This window comes from Pan troglodytes, chromosome 2 (assembly GCF_028858775.2).
Source record: "Pan troglodytes isolate AG18354 chromosome 2, NHGRI_mPanTro3-v2.0_pri, whole genome shotgun sequence".
NCBI lineage: Eukaryota > Metazoa > Chordata > Mammalia > Primates > Hominidae > Pan > Pan troglodytes.
This window is the reverse complement of record NC_086015.1, coordinates 175,931,926-175,955,012: the sequence shown is the minus strand read 5'-3', so window position 1 is coordinate 175,955,012 and position 23,087 is coordinate 175,931,926. Positions and strand designations below refer to the sequence as shown.

The 23,087-nt window shown below is 35.8% G+C and overlaps 1 protein-coding gene and 1 non-coding gene across 13 annotated transcripts in view; one reads left to right on the top strand and one right to left on the bottom strand.

Moving 5' to 3' along the window:
* The window catches only part of ECT2 (epithelial cell transforming 2), a 71,092-nt gene that overhangs the window by 10,788 nt on the left and 37,217 nt on the right, over positions 1-23,087 (bottom strand). For all 12 annotated transcript variants that reach the window (XM_516880.7, XM_063807327.1, XM_054681256.2 and 9 more), the window contains 4 exons: positions 7,983-8,061; positions 7,697-7,816; positions 4,814-4,952; positions 2,752-2,906 (listed from right to left, as the gene is read on the bottom strand). In XM_516880.7, coding sequence (XP_516880.4) covers positions 2,752-2,906; positions 4,814-4,952; positions 7,697-7,816; positions 7,983-8,061 — 493 coding nt within the window. The remainder of the gene's footprint in view (positions 1-2,751; positions 2,907-4,813; positions 4,953-7,696; positions 7,817-7,982; positions 8,062-23,087) is intronic.
* LOC112208701 (U4 spliceosomal RNA) lies at positions 14,121-14,267 on the top strand. The gene has a single exon (XR_002943283.1). It is a non-coding gene; the product is annotated as a U4 spliceosomal RNA (small nuclear RNA).

The window sequence follows — 23,087 nt, the reverse complement described above, 5'->3', positions numbered from 1 at the left end:
AAACCCCCAGATCCTATCTACTATCACGTGTCCCCTCCCTTTAGCCTGTGCCTCAGTGTTTTCCTCAAACTCTGTAGTCATGCCTATAACTTAGAGCTTCTGATTTGGCCAAATTAAAGTGGTACCAATAACAGACATTTATACTAACAACTTACTAGGTATGCCTAATAAATGGAAGAATAATTATAGTTGTAAATACAAATCATATTAACTTCATTATAAATATTATTGGCATACAAGCACAAACTTTTAATATATGTCCAATCGCTGGTCTATTTCTCATGCAGTTAGAAATTCTACTTACAAGTTTAAAAACTCAGAATGAAGATTGCAACTCTTAAGTAGCCAATGGTGATTTATTTAACCAAGATGTAGGATAAGTTTTGAAAAATTTCAAAAGAAATATAAAGGTAGCGGCAAAAGTACTAAATTGTAGCACATGGCATTTAATTATCAAGTTACTTTTAAACTAACCAAACTTTGGGAAAGGGTATCGTTGCTTAAATTTACTTATTAATAAAATTATACTTCTGACATTAGAGGTCAGAAATCATAATGGCCTCCACAAAACCACCAGCTTATCTTAGGCAATATATGAATGTTAGAGTACAGACCATGCAATTAAAGGTTACATGTTGGCAAGAGACCAAAAATACATACATAAGGATTCTGAGACATAAGATCTTCAATAGATTTAAACTTTAATCTTTAGATTCTGAAATAACAAAATATGGGACATGACATCCATGGGGAGAAAATCTATTAAGATGCTTTGACCAAGAATCAGTCAGTCATGCTCTTGGCCTTAGATTCAAACTTAATGGTATCAGATTAACTTTTCTTTCAGCTTGATAATTTTAACTCTTACATCATTAATGAGCGGACATGACAAATGAAATAGTATAGAATAAAATAGTTGTGCTTATTTTACTCTTTTAATTAAGAAAGCTCAGGTTACTTAGGGTACCAAAAAATTACACATATACAGGGTACCAAAAACAAAAACTACTAATTCAATGAATCAGAGATTTTTATATCTTTTTACATCTTTCGTGTGTGTGTGTGCGTGTGTGTGTGTGTGTGCGTGTGTGTGTGTGTAGATATACACACACATTATCTTCACAGGAAAAATCCTCAGGGCTTTATAAACATTTACTATATGTAGAACTTTAAACGCAGGAAAGGGCTCAACCAAAGTCACCGAGTATCTGAATTTACAAACGTATTTCTTAAGAACAAAATTTCAATAGACTGAAAGAATTTTGTAGTGTAAGGATAAGTCAGAACATAGTTAAATGTTTGCTGCCATCTTGTGGCTAATTTTACTTATGAATTTCTTCCATATGTTATTATATTTCAGTTCTAGTATTATTAGCCATCATGTGGCTAGTAATTCAATAGATTATAAGAAAAATTTTCTGTTAATGTTTCATTTCAGTATTAGGGTTATAAGTTTGGAAAGGACTCTATAAACTATCTAGTCTGACATTCTGATAAGAGCAGGAGTAATTTCTGCATTAAGGAACTTCTACAGGTAAAGAAAACCATTTTATATATGGATACCTAGAAAAAGTGGATGGATACCTACAAAAAAAAACCTTACAATGAGCAGTTTTGAAAGATTTATAACAAAAGTGGTCTCCATCATTTTTCTAGCTAGCATTCTATTGTATGTGTTAGCATTGTATTTCCCTCTCTGAATCTTTTGTGCAACAATTTTTTATTTATAAGAACATATTCTTGGTCCATAGAAATCTAAACACACACACACACAAACAAAAAGTCTGATTATTGTTCTAAATACTTTGGAAGGAGGTTTTCATCAATGAATACTTACTTTATAAACCACATTATACCTAAATGTCTTCCAAGGTTTCACACTTAACTGTAATTACATGTTTCATTCCCACAGAAACACCCAATGCAATCTCAGTTACAGTACCATTGTACCGAAAAGGGTCATCTATTATATCCACATATTCTCTTCAATCTATGTCATTTGTGCAAAGAGTAAGAGGTCTATATCTGTCTATCACATGTGTCTCTCTCATACATAGAGAGGAAGAAATCAAATTATCTTTTAGGGACCTGGATTTCATCCAGGGATACCTGATTTCAGGCAAGTCATTTAACTTCCCTATTTTGATTCTCTCATCTATTTTCACTTTAATCTGTATAGTATAATGATAATTATATATTTATGATAGCATTTCATTTTTAAGAGGTTCACATGAGAAAAATAGATTGGCAACTTTCATTTTCAACTTGCTTTCAATAAGATTTTTTTTTTTTTTTTTTTTGGCCAGGCACGGTGGCTCACGCCTGTAATCCTAGCATTTTGGGAGGCCAAGGTGGGCAGACTGCCTGAGCTCAAGAGTTCAAGACCAGCCTGGGCAACACAGTGAAACTCCATCTCTAAATACTCTCTAATTTTTAGCCATGTCTAAGAGTATCAATGAAAAATCACAGGGTACATTACAAGAAGTCCCAAAATCTTCACTGAATCAGAGCCACAGGGGCTATAAGACTATGAGGGCCTACCTTATGTAAGCCAAGAACTCAAATAATATTTTGTGTACCTACACTATATAAAATATTTTCTAAAACAACTTCTTACATCAGTTTTTTTAATATACACAAAACTAAAACTCTCCATTCATAATAAACAAGTCATTAAAAATGTACAGGTTTAGTCTGAATGCACTGTCATGAAATTGAAACTTTCATTATAATACTGTTTGAAGAACTTACAGCATCTGCTTTACAAATGGTGTTAGCTACATGTCGACACAGCATCTTTAGCCAGTTTTCTTTTGGAAGTTCATCTGATGTCATCTGGAAACTGAGCAGCACATTTGCCTGCTCTGTTGGTGGCCTCACAAGCAAGGCAAAAGCATTATGGCAATCTAGGGTTCCAGAATAACCATAAACATTAAGTGTCACTCCTTGGAAAATGACAGATGTATGCAAGTTTAGTTCCCTCAGAGCAATGAAATTCCAATGAAATGAACTATCACTTCTCCACTTTCCTTGTCCTATTTTTAATAAGACAAAGAACATCACCATATTAAGTTGAAGTACTGAAAACACAATATAGTATACCACGTAAGGAACTAATGATGATGATAAGTTAATGACATTAAGTAAACAGTATTATCCACATCATTTAATATTTTCTATGATAAAAATATTAAGTGTTACAAAAGTTGCACGATCAAGATGCTAAAATACAAAGTATTTTAAACAAAGTCTGCCATAATTAAAATCCAAAAATGAAGATTTTTAAAACAAATATATAGTCAGCCTTCCGTATCTGTGGGTCTGCATCTGTGGATTCAATCAACTGCTGACCGAAAATAGTAGAAAAAACAGTAGAAAACAGATTGTATCTGTATTGAAAATGTACAGACTTTTTATTCTTGTCATCATTCCCTAAACAATATAGTATAACAACTGTTTACACAGCATTTACACTGTGTAGGTACTATAAGTAACCTAGAAATGACTTACAGTACATGGGAAGATGTGTATAGGTTACATGCAAACACTATGCAATTTTACATCCAGGACTTGAGCATCCCAGATTTTGGTAACCAAGGGAGGTCCAGGAACCGTCCCCCATGGATACCAAGGGACAACTATACTATGTAACCTTTAATAAATCCAGAATTTGTCAACTAAGTGAAAAAAGCAGGAAGTTGCTGTTCAAGTTTTCTTTAAGAATCATTTCTTGGCGGGGTGCAGTGGCTCATACCTGTAATCCCAGCACTTTGGGAGGCCGAAGTGGGTGGATCACTTGAGGTCAGGAGTTCGAGACCAGCCCGGCCAACATGGTGAAACCCCGTCTCTACTAAAAATACAAAAAAATTAGCCAGGCATGACAACACACGCCTGTAATCCCAGCTACTCAGGAGGCTGAGGCAGGAGAATCCTGGCGGGAGCTGCAGTGAACCAAGTTCGCGCCACTGCACTCCAGCTTGGGTGACAGACTAAGACTTCATCTCAAAAAAAAAAAAAAAAAAAAAAAAAAAAACCCACAAAAAACAAAGAAAGAATCATTTCTTATAAAGGAAAAAAAAAAAAAAGAATAATTTCTTACGAACTGAAACCTTCCATTATTAGAGGAATCAGTAATGGAAAGAGCTAAATATTGTAAAAACATATGCCTAACATCCAAAATATGGCCATGCACATACACCAGTGGGTGTCAATTAAACAGATGACGCTGTTGTAGGTAGGTATAAATTTTCAGCAATTTCAGGCCTTCAGAGAACCTGCTCTGTAACACTACCAAAGTTTAGGGTAAAACATTCCTTAATACACATATGACTCCATATCAAGTCTACCAGTTACTCTGAGTTTATTTATTGCACCCACATCTATTCCTGACCCGTACCTTAAACATAGCCCTAAAAATGCAACTGTTGGCCAACAGTGAAAGTGTTAAGATGAGGGGTGCAGGTAATAGACTGGTTATTTTGTATTCTGAAGGAACCAAAAAAATAAATTTTGGTGTGGGAATAGGCTAGGCTAGGGTGCTATTTTAATACATAGCCATTGAAAAGCTCTTTGACCTTTAACAGATGAGGGTATCCTATAGGTTGAGATAGTACTTTCATTTGAGAAAACAAAAAGTCAGTTCTGTTCCTAGAGATGGAGATGGGATAGAGGTGCAAGAACAATTACTTTAGCAGTCTGACCAACTATATTTAAAGATAATTTACCAATTTAAAAAAGCCAAAATGGAGTAAATTAAACCTACAATGAATATAAACTATTTTTATATAACCAAGAATGTATCCGACCGGCATACCTTCTGTCTCTCTTATGTCCAATACCTTCTTAATCTGAGAAAGAGGCATTAGGTGAATATGCTTAAGAGAAGCTGGGGGTCGGGTTTGGCCATGAGGACTCCTAAAAGTGCCAATAACCTTGTGCCGTTTTCTTGCTATCTGATTATAGAAAATAAAAAAGTATAGGTCAATAAAATGAAGAAAAAGAAGGACCAAATACTTAAAAAGTAAAATAGCACTAATCACATAAATCTATATATAACTTATTTAGTTATTATTCGTTACAAAGTTGTTATAAGCAGAGTTACTATGTAACAAAAGTCAAACATGTAATTGTATAGCAGAAATGTTCATGTTTATATAAGAAGAGTTCAAAAGTCAGGAAAACAGGCCAAGGGATATTTTGCAAAAGGTCCCAGAGGTATGAAAGAACTAGAAGCATGATGAGAAGCGACAGGATCAAGGAATGACAGAATCTTAAATGAAACTCCTAGAATTCAGGAGAAGAGGAACAGTTGGCTAAGCAAAACAATTAAATGATTTTAAGCTTAATTTTTAGAAAGGAAAAACAATAACCAGTGTTAATTTGATGACAAATGCTAATACAGAGTTTAAAAAAAACCCTTAAAATACAGATAAAACATTTGAAAGTTAAATATATCCTTAAATCCCAAATTAGTTTCAGTATAACATAATCTGTCATTAAGAAAACATAGATTTTACCCATTTTGAATGTTTCTAACATTTATTATTAAATATGATGATGGCTATAGGTTTTTATCAGGTTAAGAATGTACCACAATTTCCATTGCCAATTTACTAAGAGTTTTGTTTATTTTTCCTAAACAAGCTAAAGAATAAGTTTATTCAAGATTCTAAGTTTTTATTTTATATTTATTATGAATTCTGAAGTCCAAATTTAATGTTATAAATAAAGCAGTTTTTGTTGAAGTGATTCTAAGACAGGGAGGCTAAAAGGGATAGAACAAAAAAAATCAACAGATTCAAGAAGGTAGGGAAAATGAGAAGCCAGGGACTTGGGAGCTACAGGAGATGACCAATACCAGAAATTAAAGTGAATGGCAAGTCAACGAACCAATTACAGAAGACTGCGAGGAATTTGGAGGGGATATAAGAACAAAAATTTAAAGTAAGCCATAGCTCTCAGGAATAAGGGATAAAAACCAGAATGGATTAGCAAAGAAATAAAGATAATCTAACCTATTAGATGAATGGAGCAAGCTGACCTAGGGACTCCAACATGAAAAACCTATAAAAGCTTTAATGGAAACAAACAAATAAAGTACAGAGAAACTATATACAGTAAAACCCCATGATGATGCGAATCCAGATAAAATATAATTGAAAATTGACTCTGCCTAGCATCTGTTCTCAATCAGGGCAGGCTAAAGTCCTTTTTATGAGGGAAACAGGTAGTTGAGAATTATCTGTCCCATGATTTTTTGACTTTCTCACTTCGGGAGACAGTCAATTGTGTACAGTAGTTTGACTGTCTTTACTTTTGTGCTTTTTGCAACATGATTGACCAAAAAAAAGTATTTTTCATTTAGCCTCGTAACGACAAAACTCTGCATTTAACACAAGTGAATTTCTGGTGAGATTTTATTATACCTGTAACTGTTCTGCACATGAACCACTCTTTAAGATTCCCTTGTATTTTATACTATAAACAATAATGTATATGATATATAAGAAGGCAATACTTTGATAGAAGTAGGAAAGGACAAAAGGAAAGCATATAAGACTTTAAAGAAAAAGGAGGCAGGTGCAGTGGCTCATGCCTGTAATCCCAATGGTAATCTCAACACTTTGGGAGGCTGAGGTGGGTAAATTGTTTGAGTCCAGGAGTTTGAGACCAGCCTGTGCAACATGCAAAACCAGTCTCTACTAAAAATAATTAGACTGGTGTGGTGGCGAGTGTCTATAGTATCAGCTACTTGCGACGTTGGGATAAGAAAATCACCAGAGCCCAGGAAGTCAAGGCTGCAGTGAGCTGTGATCTTGCCACTGCACTCCAAGCTGGGCAATGAGAGTAAAACCCTGTCGAAAAAAAAAAAAAAAAGGAAAAGAAACAGAAACAGAGAAAGAGAAAGAAAAGAAAAAGAAAAAGAAAAGAAAAGGAAACTCCTTAATCATTTTGATAAAGGTAACAGAAAGTTTCCAGTGACAGAAAAGTCAAATGAGTCATCTTATTAATGTCTGTTTTATCAAAATGAACATTTTTCTCTTCTGAGATGAAGGAAAACCGCACTTCTTTTTATCCCTCACTACTGTTGTTTAAAAATACATATTAGAGGGATGAACAAGTTAAAATACACACATGTAATTCAATTTGCTTGCAGGGGTAATACAAAAAGAAAATCTAACTTGAATAAGAATTTTAGAATTAGATTCATTATACCCCACCTGACCCCTCATTCACTCTAAAACCTGCTGATTTAAGAAGAATTGAGGAATCATAAAGAATTTATAATAGTAAATTATCAAGTTATCTCCCTCTTCAACAAAATACAACCACATCATTATTGGAAAAAATCTACTGAAATTTCAAAAAACTCAGAATTATTTTACAAATCTTGAATAAATATACATAGAAACAAGAAGTTATCAGATTTCTTGACCTAAGCATTTATTTGCATGGAAATAAATTTTCATTTTAACTTAGATTTGAAGTCATGAAAATTTACACTTCTTATTAGACCTTCTTCTAAAAGCATTCTATTAACAGTATTAAATCATAAATTGTCCTCGTTTTTTTAAAAAAAGATTACTTGAGTTTATTTAAAATTCTACATTACTCTTCAATTAAAGCTTGGTTTTAAATATTCAGGGAAGTTACAAAAATCAGTAGTGTTATTATACTATGTGAAGTACATCTTTACCTCTAGGCAATCATTGAAGAGGAAGAGAGTTACTTGTTCTCCTCTGTCACAGGGGTGCTCACCTAGAGAAATTGTTTCAACCCGCTGTACTAAGCTTCGGTGAGAAGATAAAAGATTAGCCTGTATAGGTTGAAAATATAACAAAAGAGATCACTTGGTATCAAGTAATTTTTAAGAAGTTGTAATTTAAAAGAAAGTAGTGCCAAGATATTATTTATATTAAAACCACAGAAACCTCATTAACAAGAAGAAAATAAATTAATAATTGTTAAAGAAGAATACTTACTGGGCATCCATCTACTTCATAAACAACATCAAAAATTTGCTTTTGAGCTTCTGTTTTTCTCTTATCCTCATTAATATGCCTGAAAAATAGTTATTTTAAAAACTTTTAAAATAGAACATGAAAACTACAACAAACACAACTCATGTCACAAGTTGTGTTTGATGTGAATGTCTTATTTTGATAACTGAATCAGTTAAAATATTCCTTAAAAGTATCCCATTACATTAAAAAAGTTTCCATGCCTATGGAGCCCAGGATGAGGAAAACAAACAAGCAACTTCCGGCCAGGTGCAGTGACTTGCGCCTGTAATCCCAGCACTTTGGGAGGCCAAGGTGGGTGGATCACTGAGGTCAGGAGTTCGAGACCAGCCTGACCAACATGGTGAAACTCTGTCTCTACTAAAAATACAAAAATTAGCTGGGTATGGTGGCAGGCACCTGTAATCCCAGCTACTCGGTGGCTGAGGCAGGAGAATCACTTGAACCCAGGAGGAGGAGGTTGCATTGAGTCAAGATCACACCATTCCACTCCAGTCTAGGTGACAAGAGTGAAACTCCATCTCAAAAAAAAACAAAAACAAAAAAAAACTTCCATAGACTCCTTCAGAAAAGTATGTTTTACTATTATTCCTTTCTATATTCTTTACTATACTCCCTATGCACTTTCTAAAATACATTAAACCTGTACAAAATTAAGACTAATAAAATTTTGAAGTTCTCAATATAAGTTCAAATAAGGTTTTATGTAAGTCTTACCAAGTCATAGGCTAATCATTTCACTGAAACAAAAACTAAGGCTACTGCTTCAGACAAGACAGAATAACAGGGAATGAATTTACTTTTCTGCCTGAAACGACTAAAAAAATTGGTCAAAATATAAAGAAACAAGGGTTCTCAAGACACTTAACATCCATTTCTGTGAAACAGAAACAAGCTAAGCCCTACAACTGTCCTGGCTTATAGCCTAAAGAAAGTTTCTTCCCTGCAAAGAAAGCACAGATAGTGCCTAGCTATATCCCTGAGAGAAGAAGCAAATGTGGGAGTCCAGTGTGATCAGATGCCTAGTCTGCAGGGCAAATTACTGGAAAACAGCTGTACAGAGAGAACTCCTGTTTTCAGAAGGCTTCCTTATGTACACAGTTCTCAACTTGATCACTGCATGCGTGTAAGAAAACTATCCGAGGTTAGGGAAGACACGTTAAAAAATCAGAGTTAACAGTGCTCAGTGCTCATATGGCATGGAACAGTGACATCAATCAGAGTGGAAAACTTCAAGATTAATGTGACATCAGGGTAGAGTACTAAGATCTTTCCTCAATAGTGGGGAAAATTAACCTTAGACTAAATACTGTTCTGATTCTGCCTAACAAAGTTTAAGAGCAAGACATGAAAATATCAAACTGTTTGCAAGCTACTTAACTGCATGCCAGGAAAAACTCAAAAACATTTTTAAGAATACAAAAATATCTAGCTCTCAAAAAAGTAAAACTGACAATGTCTAGAATTCAATAAAATAATACCAGGCATGCAATGAAACAGGAAAATAAGACTAATGAGAAAAAAAAAACTGAAACAGAGATAAGTGAATTAGTAAACAATTTAAACTTATTATATTCACGTCATAAATTCTAAAAACTGCAAGAAAGATTGAACATTTTAAGCAAAAACATGAAAGATATTTTTGAAAGATCTTATTTACTGACCAAATAAAAGTTATCATTTTTCGTTAGCCTCATAACAACAAAATTCTGCATTTAACACAAGTGAATTTTTGGTGAGATTTGATTGTATCTGTAACTGTTCTGCACATGAACTGTTCTTCAAGATTTTCTTGTAGTCATACCATAAATAATAATGTATGTGATATATAAGGCGGCAACACTTTGGCAGAAGTAGGAAAGTACAAAAGGAAAGCATATAAGACTTTAAAGAAAAAGGAAGCAGTAGTCATCATTTCTGATGACCCAAATCAGTCATACAGAGATGGAAGCTACAATGTTTTATATGAAAAATACACTGGATGAGAATAACAGCAGATTAAACACTACAAAAGAAAAGCTTAGTAAAATTGAAGATAGCAATAATGTCAAAGTCAAAAATAAAATATAAAGATAAATTTCTCATTTTACTTTTTATTGGGGAAGCAAGAATTATAATTCAGGGCATACATACTGACCAAGTGGTCTTCAAATAATAAAGTCTGTTCTAATAATAAAGAGATGGTTGGGAGTTTTATTAGAAAAAAATGTTATTACGTATTGTTTTTAAAGAAAGCTCATTGACACTAGTAAAGTTTTGGGGAACTGGCAAGCTGAGTGGTGAGTAAAACTAGTCAGAGTCATAGCAGGTTGCTTCAGCAACTATTAAGTAAAACCGGTCTTAGGATTACAGTAGGTCATTTTAAGCAGCTGGGCTTGTGGAAAATTTAATTATTAGAACAGCTGCCACGCGCCCCAAGTGTTTTTCCCCTCTGTCCCTCAACTCTGATTTAATTGGGTATAACAAGAATGATCCAATTTTGTATAATCAATGCTCACATTTCCCCCCTTTGATCAAGATCTTTCTCTGAAAGCAAAGCTAATCAATCATCTTGAAGTTAGGCTTAATTGTCCCTCAAGGCCTGGACAAACCTGTCCTGGTTGTCTCTATCCCACATTGTGGGGAAGATATAGAGGGTCTATGTCAGGGAGCTGGGCCACATTTGAGTAACAAAGAGGACAGAAAGGAAAATTTTCTCAGGGCAGGTTTGCCTGAAGTCCAGCACTGAGTTCCATCTTGTTAGTTCCACAGGTATTAGCAGCCATCTCAAAGTGTTAAGAGAGTTGGCTTTACAAAGATTAGACAAGCAATAAAAACAAGGCTTAAAAATCATAACACAAAAAATAATTAATATAATAAATTTAGTTTGTACAATCGTTTTGAAACAGAACACAAGCCTGACGGCAACTAAACAAATCAAAAGACCATTGTGGGTACTGGATGAGACTAATTGTAGCCATTGAGTAGTATTTTAGAACTGGGTTGAATTAAAGCAAAGAATGCCAACTCTACAGAAAGGACCACCAGTACATTTTGAACAAAAAGTTGTGTTACAGATATTGCTAAAGTTAATAGTGGAATAAAAGGATTTCTTAGGTCAGGTTTTGTCAAGTTACTTATAGCAGTTACTGATTGTGAAATTTAATTACAGCATTATTTTGTCAAGCCAAAAAGATAGGCATCAAGAGGGGTAGGAGTGTCATCATATGGAGTCTTGCCTCATTGTCTTGGGAAAGGCTGTCTACAGCATTAAAAAAAAGTCACTTCTTGTCCTGGTTTGCAGTTTGAATGTCTCTGATTAAAGCATAAGATATTTTGGTGAACTTTTTAATGTGGCCCATGCATCAGGCACAAGACTTGTTTCATAAAATTTATCTAGTTTCCATTGATAGGGCTTTAGAAACAGTACAGTTCCCATTTTTAGCAATTTTATGGAAGACAGCTGGATTGGAGAAATCTGGAAGAATTTAGGATCTAGACTATAGGTAGATAACAAGAACTCAAAAACAACCAACAGAGCTACAATCTAACAACAGGTGTATTACAGCTTTTTATTAGAAATATAACTTTTTTTCTACACTGATCACATAAAAATTTCAGATTTTAAAACCTCTTGAGGCTAGGAAACCAAACCAAGGCAGACTTTATATTTTACTTACAGTCTTAAGGTTCCTGGGTCTGCCAAGAAGTGACAGTTTTTAATTTACTCACTGTAAGGCTAGGAACCTTTAAAGTCAGGCATTTTATGCATATTGTCAAATATGACATTTCAGTCAAAGCCTTGGTAATATAACCAATGTTTTCAATTGTATTCTGCTATAAAGAGAGAGCAGATTTCTATTAGACTTATGTAAATAACTATATTGCTAAAAGAATGCTCAAAAAGTTTTCAAATTGTGGAGGAATCAAATAGAAAAAATAAATGTTCTATCTATATTTACAAAAGCATACTATATCAAACTGTTGTAAATTATAGATAGCTTGAGAGAGAAGATTTTCTTAAGTCTGGAAAACAAAACATTTGCATAAAGAACCAACAATATTTTAAATAAAAGTCATTAAAACATTATCTTCATCAGTTATTCAATCTTATATAATTCATTTTTGTTCTGCTTGATCTCGATTAGCAGTTTTGTGAATCCAACAGTTTTTTAAATTAGAGCTTTGGAAATTTTTATCAAGTCCATTGATCTTAAAGTTATCAGAAACTTGACTTTAGGGCACTTGTTGGATAGAATCATTTTCATGATTATGTTTTTAGGGAAGAATTCAAAACCCTAACCGGATGACAAAAACTTAGAATAGCCATAGTTTAAAAAGCTGCTGAAAGTTTGCAACTGACAACAAAATTTAGTTATCTCTATTAAACATGGCATTAAGATAACAACCAAAATTATAATAACAGATTTCTGTAACTTACACAATTTGTGAAACATATCAACAAATACCCACAAATGCAACTAAAAGAAGATCTAGTATCACTTATCATTTGTCAATGTCTTTTACACAACTTATCAAATAAGCCTAATAATTTAATATCTCTCAAGATGAGAGAAATCTTTTGAGGCTTCCCAGGGGTTCACCTCAAAAATCTCAGTTAGTTTAGGTTAAAAAGACTAAAACTATTTGATTTGGGGGAAGTTTGCCAAAGATGTTGAAAGTCTCAAGACATTTGATCAAAACAGGATCACAGGTCATTTGTGAAATAATAGTCATTTATGTAACCAGAGTGATAATCACAAGGCTTTAAAAGGAATACAGAGCTACATGGATAAAAACAAACAAAAAAGCCTTAACCTTTAAAAATGTCAGTTGTTTCTTTTGTGTATTATGCATATGGGTTTTATTTTAAGTAATCAAAAACCTAATAAAGGCAACACAGGACATTTTCTTGATAAAACATAAAACCTGTTTCTTAGGCCAGTTATCAAAAAGGCAAAGAAAAACTTTCTGCAGTATGATTGTTCCTTCTTGGGGGAAGCTCATTTAGATAACCTGGAAGTTGAGCCAGATGAAAAGAGCACTTGAATTCAATTAGACAAAGGAACAATGTTACACAATAACTGCAACAACTCAGACACATCATGAAAAGCCACAAGTAAAGAATTAAGGCCTTCAAGATGAACATTTTAGTGTCAGGATATAACAGCAGAGTTAGAACCACAGAAAACAGTTATGAAAGCTGACAGAAAAAAGCTGAAGCAAAGAGTTATCAACCCATGCCTTCTCAAAAGGTGAAAAAGCAAAAGGTAACAATGTATGACCTGAAAATCATGTGCTGTGAGACACAGCAAAAGCTGAACCTCCCGCAGGGCATGGTGGCTCACATTTGTAATCCCAGCACTTTGGGAGACCTAGGCCGGTGGATTGCTTGAACCCTGGAGTTTGAGACCAGCTTGGGCAAAATGGCAAAAGCACATCTCTAAAAAAAAAAAAATACAAAAATTAGCTAGGCACGGTGGTGCACACCTGTAGGCCCATCTACTCAGGAGGCTGAGGTAGGAGGATCACTTGAGCCTGGGAAGTGGAGGTTGCAGTGAGTCAAGATTGTGCCACTGCACTCCAGCCTGTGACAGAATGAGACCCTGCCACACACACACACACACACACACACACACACACACACACACACACACACAGTTGAACCTGATATATGAATCTGAGAAACTTCAAAAGGAAAATGCTACCTTAAGAAATAAGGCTGGGCGTGATGGCTCATGCCTCCAATTCCAGCACTGTGGGAGGCTGAGGTGAGAGGATCACTTGAGGCCAACAGTTCAAGACCAGCCTGGCCAACATAGCGAAACCTCGTATCTACTAAAAATTAGCAGGGCGTGGTGGCATGTGCCTGAAATCCCAGCTACTCAGGAGGCAGAGGCAGGAGAATCGCTGGAACCTGAGAGGCAGAGGTTGCAGTGAGCTGAGATCACACCAATGCACTATAGCCTGGGCGACCGGGTGAGACTATCTCCAATAAATAAATGAATTAATTAATTAAAATAATTTTAAATAAAGAAGACAGCATTTTTAACCTGAATTGAGGAAATTAAATAGATATCAGGAAGAAATGTAAGACGAAACAGAAAATGCCTGCAGTTTAGCTTTGCACAGTGGCAGTATCGTAGCCAATGAGGTCTATCCGAGGAGCGATTATTGCTAATTGAAAAAGAAAATGCCTGCAGTTTAGAAGATGGCTGATAAAGAAACAGATTCTGGAATTAAAAATTAAAACCTACTGCAATTTTATTAAAAGCTGATCAATACTTCAAGTAAAACTTGTTGTAAATATAGAGATTCAGACTTTGGTCCTATATCAATCAATGCACTCCTGACACCAATGTTTAATTTTTAGAAAAAACTTACAAAGAAATCCTTTCCAACCCCATCAACCTGATCACACATAAACCTTCCTTTATAAAGCCCAGCCTTCATAAACCCTCTTTGACTTGTTTAGATCTTTCATCATTTTCTCAAACACCTAGTCTTAGTCCTATAATTTTTTGATACTGGAACAACCATTTTGCCTTAGGACAAAAATTTATCACAGACATTTTTAAATTATTATTTAACTAAAAATACATCTTTATATCCATAACTATCTTTGCATCTCTCTCTCTCTCCCACACTGGTTTTTCCTCCAATTTTTTCTTCTTAAATTTATATTTTGAAACAAACTTTAAATAACCTGTGAATTTGACAAAATCATTGTTTTTTAATCAAAAAACACATTGTCCTCTTATAATTTTATGTGTATTAACAGATCTAAGTATATTTAGTCTTTTTATAAAATTTAAGAAGCCAAGAACAAACCTATTTATTTAGCAATTCGTTTTTGTTTTTTCTCTTATTTGGATATGACTCAGGCATTTAATGAGCTCTCTATTACTTAATTTAATGTAACATAACTTAAAGATTTCAAATTACTTGCAAAGTTTAGTTATAAATGTTTATCCCATTTACAGTTACATAAATTTTTTAGCAATTATGCCTAGATTCATTATGAAAATTGAGGTATTAGAGCTAGTCATTATTTTGTTATTTTTATTAATCAAAATTGTAACCTGTTAATATCAGATATTTACCTAAGTAAAAACCTAAAGTGAAATACATGGGTATGTTGTAAATAACTCAAAAGATACAGCTGTTTTTATTAAATCAATAATAATATTAGTTTAAATCAAAGAATTACATGAAGATCATTTCATTTTAGGCTGGACTTAAAGCTCCATGACTTTAAAACATTTAGCAGCAACAAACATAAAACTGTCTAACCACTAATTCCAAGCAAAAATGTATTTTGACAATTTTGAAAGTTTTTTTTTTTTTTTTTTTTTTGATAGCGTCTCACTCTGTCACCCAGGCTGGAATGCAGTGGTGCAATCTTGGCTCACTGCAACCTCCACCTCCTGGTTCAAGCGATTCTCCTGCCTCAGCCTCTGAGTAGCTGGAACTACAGGCGCACACCACACCACCATGCCTGGCTAATTTTTGTGTTACAATAGCATCAAAAAGAATAGAATACTTAAGAATAAGTTTAACAAGAAACCCACAAAGCTTATCCTCTGAAAACCACGAAATATAGTTGAAAGAAATTAAAAGTAAATAAATGGAAATATTCATAAATCAGAAGATTTAATATTGCTAACATAGGCCAAGTGCGGTGGCTCATGCCTGTAATCAAAGAACTTTGGGAGGCCAAGGTGGGTGGATCATCTGAGGTCAGGAGTTCGAGACCAGCCTGGCCAACATGCTAAAACCCCATCTCTACTAAAAAAAAAATTAGCCAGGTGTGATGGTGCGCACCTGTAGTCCCAGCTACTCGGGAGGCTGACGCTGGGGAATCACTTGAACCCGGGAGGTGGAGATTGCAGTGAGCCGAGACCGTGCCACTGCACTCCAGCCTGGGTGACACTGAGACTCCGTTTCAAAAAATAATAATAATAATATTGCTAAGATAATACTCCTCAAATTGATGTACAAATTCAATAAAATTCCTATACACATTCCCCACAGTTTTGTTGTTGTTGTTGTTGTTGTTTGGAAACTGACAAGATGCTCCTAAAAGCCACATGCCAAATTTATGGAACTCAGAATAGTGAAACCAATTTTGAAAAAGAACAAAGTTGGAAGACACATACTTCCCAATTTCAAAACTTAAAGTACAGTAATCAAGGCAGTGTGGTACTGGAATAAGCACAGACATACAGATCAATGAAGCAGAATTGAGAGTAAAGAAATAAACCATTACATTTATGGTCAACTGATTTTCAGCAATGGTACAAAAGCAATTCAGTGGAGAAAGGATACTCTTTGCAACAAATACTGCTAGAATAGATTTCCATATTTTAAAAAATGAACTTCAATCTATACCATGCCCCATATACAAAAATTAACTCAAAATGGATCATACACCTAAATGATTTTTACCTAAAGACTAATACCACAAACATTCTTAAAGAAAATAAGAAAAAAATCCTTGTGACCTTGGGTTAGACAAATATTTCTTAGATAAAACTATAAAATCACAATCCATTAAAATAAAATTTGCTAAATTAGACTTAAAAATCTAGAACTCTTATTTTTTCAAGAAATTGTCAAAAGAAAAAAACAAGCCAGAAACTAGGAGAAAATATTTGCAAATCATATATCTTTTTTTAAAAAAAGCCTTTTAACTCGAATATATAAAGAACTCTGAAAATTCAATTACAAAAAAAACACAATTTTTTTCTCAAATAAACAAAAGATTTGAACAGGCATATCATCAAAGAAAGTAATATGACAGCAAATAATCACATGAAAAGACATTTAACATCATTTGTCATGCAAATGCAAATCAAAACCACCAGGAAAGACAACCAAACATCTATTAGAATGTCACAAATTAAAATGACTGGCCAGGCCAGGTGTGGTGGCTCATGCCTGTAATCCCAGCACTTTGGAAGGCTGATGTGGGTGGATTGCTTGAGGTCAGGAGATCGAGACCAGACTGGCCAACATGGTGAAACTCCGTCTCTACTAAAAATACTAAAATTAGCTGGGCATGGTGGCAGGTGCCTGTAATCTCAATTACTCGGGAGGCTGAGGCGGGAGAATTGCTTGAACCTGGGAGGCAGAGGTTGCAGTGAGCAGAGATTACGCCACTGCACTCCAGTCTGGGCAACAGAGTAAGACTCCATCTTAAAAAGTAAGAATAAAAAAGTAAAAAATAGGCTGAGCGCGGGGGCTCACGCCTGTAATCCCAGCACTTTGGCAGGTGGATTACGAGGTCAGGAGATTGAGGCCAACTTGGCCAACATGGTGAAACCCCGTCTCTACTAAAAATACAAAAATTAGCTGGGAGTGGTGGCACGTGCCTGTAATCCCAGCTACTCGGAGGCTGAGGCAGGAGAATCGCTTGAACCAGGGAGTCGGAGGTTGCAGTGAGCTGAGATCGCACCACTGCACTGTAGCCTGGAGACAGAGTGAGACTCCATCTCAAAAATAAATAAATAAATATAAATAAATAAAAAATGAAATCACTGACCATACCAATTGTTGGTAAGGATGTGGAAACTCTGGAACACCACACACTGTTGATGGGAATGCAAAATAATACAACCGTCTTGCCAACAGTTTGGCAGTTTCTTAGAAATGCATATACCTTGCTGGGTGCAGTAGCTCCACCTGTAATTCCAGCACTCTGGGAGGCCGAGGCAGGCAGATTGCTTGACTCCAGGAGTTTGAGACCAGCCTGGACAACAGAGTGAAACCCTGTCTCCACAAAAAATACAAAAAAGTAGCCAGGCATGGTAGGACTGCACCTGTAGTCCCAGCTACTCAAAAGGCTAAGGTGGGATGATCACTTGAGCCTGGGAGGTGGAGGTTATAGTGAGCCAACATTACACCACCACATTCCAGCCTGGATCACAGAATAAGATACCACCCCCTCCACCAAAAAAAAAGGAAAAACCTACTATCTGACCTACCATTCCTATTCCTAGGAATTTATTCAAGAGAAATGAAGGCATATGTCTATACAAGCTTGTTCACAAATTTTCACAGCAGCTTTACTTGGAAGAGCCAAGAACTGGAAACAACCAAAATGCCATCAACATGAAAATGGATGAACTGTGATATAGCCATACAATGGAAAATAAAAGTAACTATTGAAATAAGCAACAATAAGGACTAATCTCAAAGTAATTATGCTGAGTATATAAAAAAGAAAAAGCCAGACAAAAGATTCCACGTACATAAAATCATAGAAAGTGCATATAGGCATCCCTCGCTTTATTGTGCTTTACTTTATTGTGCTTCACATATAGTGTTTTCTTTGTTGTTGCTGTTGTTGTTTCACAGATTGAACATTTATAAGCAACCCTGTGTCAAGTAGGTCTATCATGTCATTTTTCTAACAGTACGTGCTTACTTCGTGTCTCTATCACATTTTGCTATTTCTCTCAATACTTCAAACTTTCTCATTATTATTTTATCTGTTATGGTGAGCTGTGATCAGTGATCTTTGATGTTACTATTGTAATTGTTTCGGGACACCACTAACAATGCCCATATGAGACAACAAACCTAATTGATAAGTGTGTGTGTGTTCTGAGTGCTCCACCAACTAGCCATTCCCCTATCGCTCTCTCTCCTCTTGCTTCTCCATTCCCTGAGATACAACAATATTGAAATTAATAACCAACCCTACAAAGTCCTGTATTTAAGTGAAAGGAGGAGTCATACATTTCTCACTTCAAATCAAAAGCTAGAAATGATTGAGTTTAGTAAGAGAAGCAAGTTGAAAACAGAGATAGTCCTAAAGCTAAGCCTCTTGCACCAAACAGCCAAACTGTGAATGCAAAAGAAAAGTTCTTGAAGAAAAATGAAAAGTGTTACTCCAGTGACATGAATAATAAGTAAAACAACCTTAATACTGATATGAAGAATGTCTGAGTGGTCCAGACAGAAGATCAGACCAGCCTTAACAATCCAGAACAAGCCACTATCTAATTCAGGCCAAGTTCTTAACTCTCTTCAATTCTGCAAAAGCTGAGAGAGGTAAGAAAGCTGCAGAAGAAAAGTCTGAAGTTAGCACAGTTGGTTCATGGAAGTTTAAGAAGCCATTTCTGTAACATAAAAGTACAAGGTGAAGCAGCAACTGCTAATGGAGAAGCTACAGCAAGTTATCCAGAAAATCTAAATAAGATAATTGAAGAAGGTGGCTATAATAAACAACAGATTTTCAGTGTAGACAAAACAGCCTTCCAGTAGAAGAAGGTGCTTTCTAGGACTTTCACAGCTAGAGAGAAGTCAATACCTGGTTTCAGAGCTTCAAAGGACAGGCTGACTCTTTCGTTAGGGGCTAATGCAGCTGGTGACTGACTATGTTGAAGCCAATGATCACTGACCATTCTCAAAATCCTAGGGCCCTTACGAATTATGCTAAATCGACTCTGCCTGTGCTCTATAAATGAAACAACAAAGCATGGATGACAGCACATCACCATGGTTTACTAATTTTTTTCTTGAGACAAGAGTCTTGTTCTGTCATCCAGGCTGGAGTACAGTGGTGCAATTTTGGTTCACTGCAACATCCAGCTACTGGATTCAAGCAACTCTCGTTGAAATCCCACTAAGTAGCTGGGATTACAGGTGTGCATCATCACACCCAGCTAATTTTTGTACTTTTAGTACAGATGGGGTTTTGCCATGTTGGTCAGGCTGGTCTAAAACTCCTGGCCTCAAGTGATCTGCCCACCTTGGCCTCCCAAAGTGCTGGGATTACTGGCATGAGCCACTGCATCCGGCCCTGCTAAATCTTTTAAGCCCACTCTTGAGACCTACTGCTCAGAAAAATGTTCCTTTCAAAAGATTACTGCTTATTGACAATATACCTGGTCATCCAAGAGCTCTGATGGAGATGTACAAGGAGACTAATTTTGCTTTCATGCCTGCTAGCTCAACATCCAATTCTGCAGCCCATGAATCAAGGAGTAATTTCAATTTTCAAGTCTTATTATCTAAGAAACATATTTCATAAGGCTATAGCTGCCACAGATAGAACAGATCCATCAGAAGAATCACAAGAATCACTAAGTCAATTGAAAACATACTGGATGATGTCCAAAAGAACAAAGAATATTTTTCCAAGCAGAAGTAAGCAATGGGACATTTTACTGCCAGGCTGCAGTGGACAGCCATAACAAAACCTCTCTTTTCTTTTCTTTTCATAGGTAAAACACTAGACTTTAGATTCAGCTGAGATGTGGTGTGTTACAAAGCAGGCCTTTCCTACAGGGGTTACAGAGGCCAGCCTTTCTTCCCTTGGTAGGAATGGCCTGAGCTGTGTTGTGGGGCAGGCCACTGATTTGTATGCTGTATCATTAGAGGGCATCAGCCAATTATCTTTTGCAGTTTCTATTAAACTTGAACTGACAAAAAAAGAAAGAAAAAGAAAACCTACTGGAAAGGATTCACCATCTGGGTTGCCATTTAAGACCATATGTCGGGCAGGTGAAGCTGAGCATGAGAGGTTGGAGGCATAAGCAGAGACCTCAGGGGAGGTAACTCTCAACGTTCAGAGAGCCTGCAGTGGTCAGCAGCAGAGAGGCGAGGGAGAAAAAACCAAAAGCCAGAGCTCAGGCCAAGAAGGAGGCACAAATAAAAATGAAGAAAAAAAAAAAAATTTGTGAATCGTGGGAGGTCAAAATATCGACATTAATAGTTTGGAAGAAGTTGATTCCAATCCTTATGGATGACTTTGAGGGGTTCAAGATTTCAATTGCAGAAGGAATTGCAGATGTGGCAGAAATGGCAAGTGGACTACAATTAGAAGTGGAGACTAAAGATGGGACTGAATTGCTGCAATCTCATGAACAAACCCAAACAGATAAAAAAGCTGCTTCTTACATATAAGCAAAGAAAGTGGTTTCTTGAGATGGAATCTACGCCTGGTGAAGATCCTGTGAACACTGTTGAAATGACAAGAAAGGATTTAGAATACTACAGACACTTAGTTGATAACGTGGTGTCAAAATCTAAGAGAAGTGACCCCAACTTTGCAGTTTAATATGGGTTAAATTCTATCCAACAGCATCGCATGCTACAGAGAAATCATTCATGAAAGGAAAAGTCAACTGATATGGCCAACTTCATTGCTGTCTTATTTTAACAAAGTGCCGGCCGGCTGTGGTGGCTCATGCCTGTAATCCCAATACTTTGGGTAGCCGAGGTGAGCAAATCGCTTGAGTTCAGGAGTTTTTGACCAGCCTGGGCTACATGGCAAAACCCCATCTCTACAGAAAATATAAAAGTTAGCCAGGTGTGGTGGTGCACATCTGTAATCCCGGCTACTCAAGAGGATGAGGTGGGAGGAGGTGGAGGCTGCAGTGAGTTGAGACTGTGCCACTGCACTCTGGCCTGGGCAACCAGAGTGAGATCCTGTCTCAAAAAAAAAAAAACAAAAACAGAGAGAGAGAGAAGCAATTACCACAGCCATCCCAGCCTTCAGCAACCACGACCCTGGTAAGCAGCCATCAACATCAAGGCAAGATCCCCCACTAGCAAAAAGACTATAACTTACTGAAGGCTCAGATAATTGTTAGCTTTTTTTTTTTTTTTTTTTTTTTTGAGACAGAGTCTTGCTCTGTCATCCAGGATAGAGTGCAATGGCGCAATCTCAGCTCACTGCAACCTCCACATCCCGGGTTCCAGCGATTCTCATGCCTCAGCCTCCCAAGTAGCTGGGATTACAGGCACCCACAACCATGCCCGGCTAATTTTTGTATTTTTAGTAGAGACAAGGTTTCACCATCTTGGCCAGGCTGGTCTCGAACTCCTGACCTCGTGATCCACCCGCCTCAGCCTCCCAAAGTGTTGGGATTACAGGCGTGAGCCACAGCGCCCTGCCTGTTAGCATTTTTTAACAATAATTTTTCATTAAGATATGTACATTAATTTTTAAACATAATGCTACTGCACAATTCACAGGCTATAGTATAGTGTAAACGTAACTTTTATATGCCCTGAGAAATGAAAAAATTTACATGACTTGCTTTACTGGGATATTTCCTTTACTGTCATGGTCTGCAACCTAACCCACAGTATCTGGGGCATTCCTAAATTACAGTGATAGACGGTTGCCTTGGGAAGGGTAAAACAGGATGGGCCAGAAAAAGAGATTACCAAGGGGCATGAGTAAATTTTGGGGGTGATAGAAATGTTCTTCATCTTGATTGTGGTGATGGTTTCATGGGAGCATATGTGTGCTGAAATTAATCAAACTATATTTTAAATATGTGTAGTTTAAGAAAAAAAGCCATATTTGAACTAAAAACATATCTATAACAAATTAATATGGAAAATCTAAGCATGTATAACTGATGTTGTTAGAATTCAATTTTAGGAGGCTTTTTTAGCTTGCTTAAATGGCAAGGACTAGTGAACTGGTGCTGTGTCATTATTTCCTATATCTGATAGGTAACAGTGGTTTTAATCAACCATAATAAGCATTAAATCTCTAGGCTAAATGTTCAAGAATCTCAAGAATTTAGATCTGGTAAAATTCTATAAGGCTTATTAATCAGCATCACAATTCGACATTAAAATATCAGGTCCTATAATTTAACATTTATTGAAAATCTATGAGAAAGGCACTTAGGGTAGGGATATACTAAAAATAGAAGTTCTCAAGAAACTTAATGTCTTACTGATTCAGCTCATTATCCCTACAGCAGCCAGCTTGACACTATTCTAAATAAGGCAACAGGTCAAATGACTAATCTATTTGCTACTTTTCCTTACTTACTTTATAATCTTTGCTTACCAAAATATATTGTACATAAATAACAAATAGCATAAGCCACTTGTAGAGTATTCTACACTCCAAACAGATAAATTGAGCAGGTAACAACCTCTCAGTTTCTTTTATAAAAATATGAAAACAATGACTGCCTACTTCATAAAGTTTGTTGAAAAGATCAAGGTAAATAATGTGTGTCAAGAGTATTTTAAACCATAAGGTGTTGAAAAATTACAGAGAATTATCATCATAATAGTCTCAATACCGTTATCCTGGTCCTAGGGGAA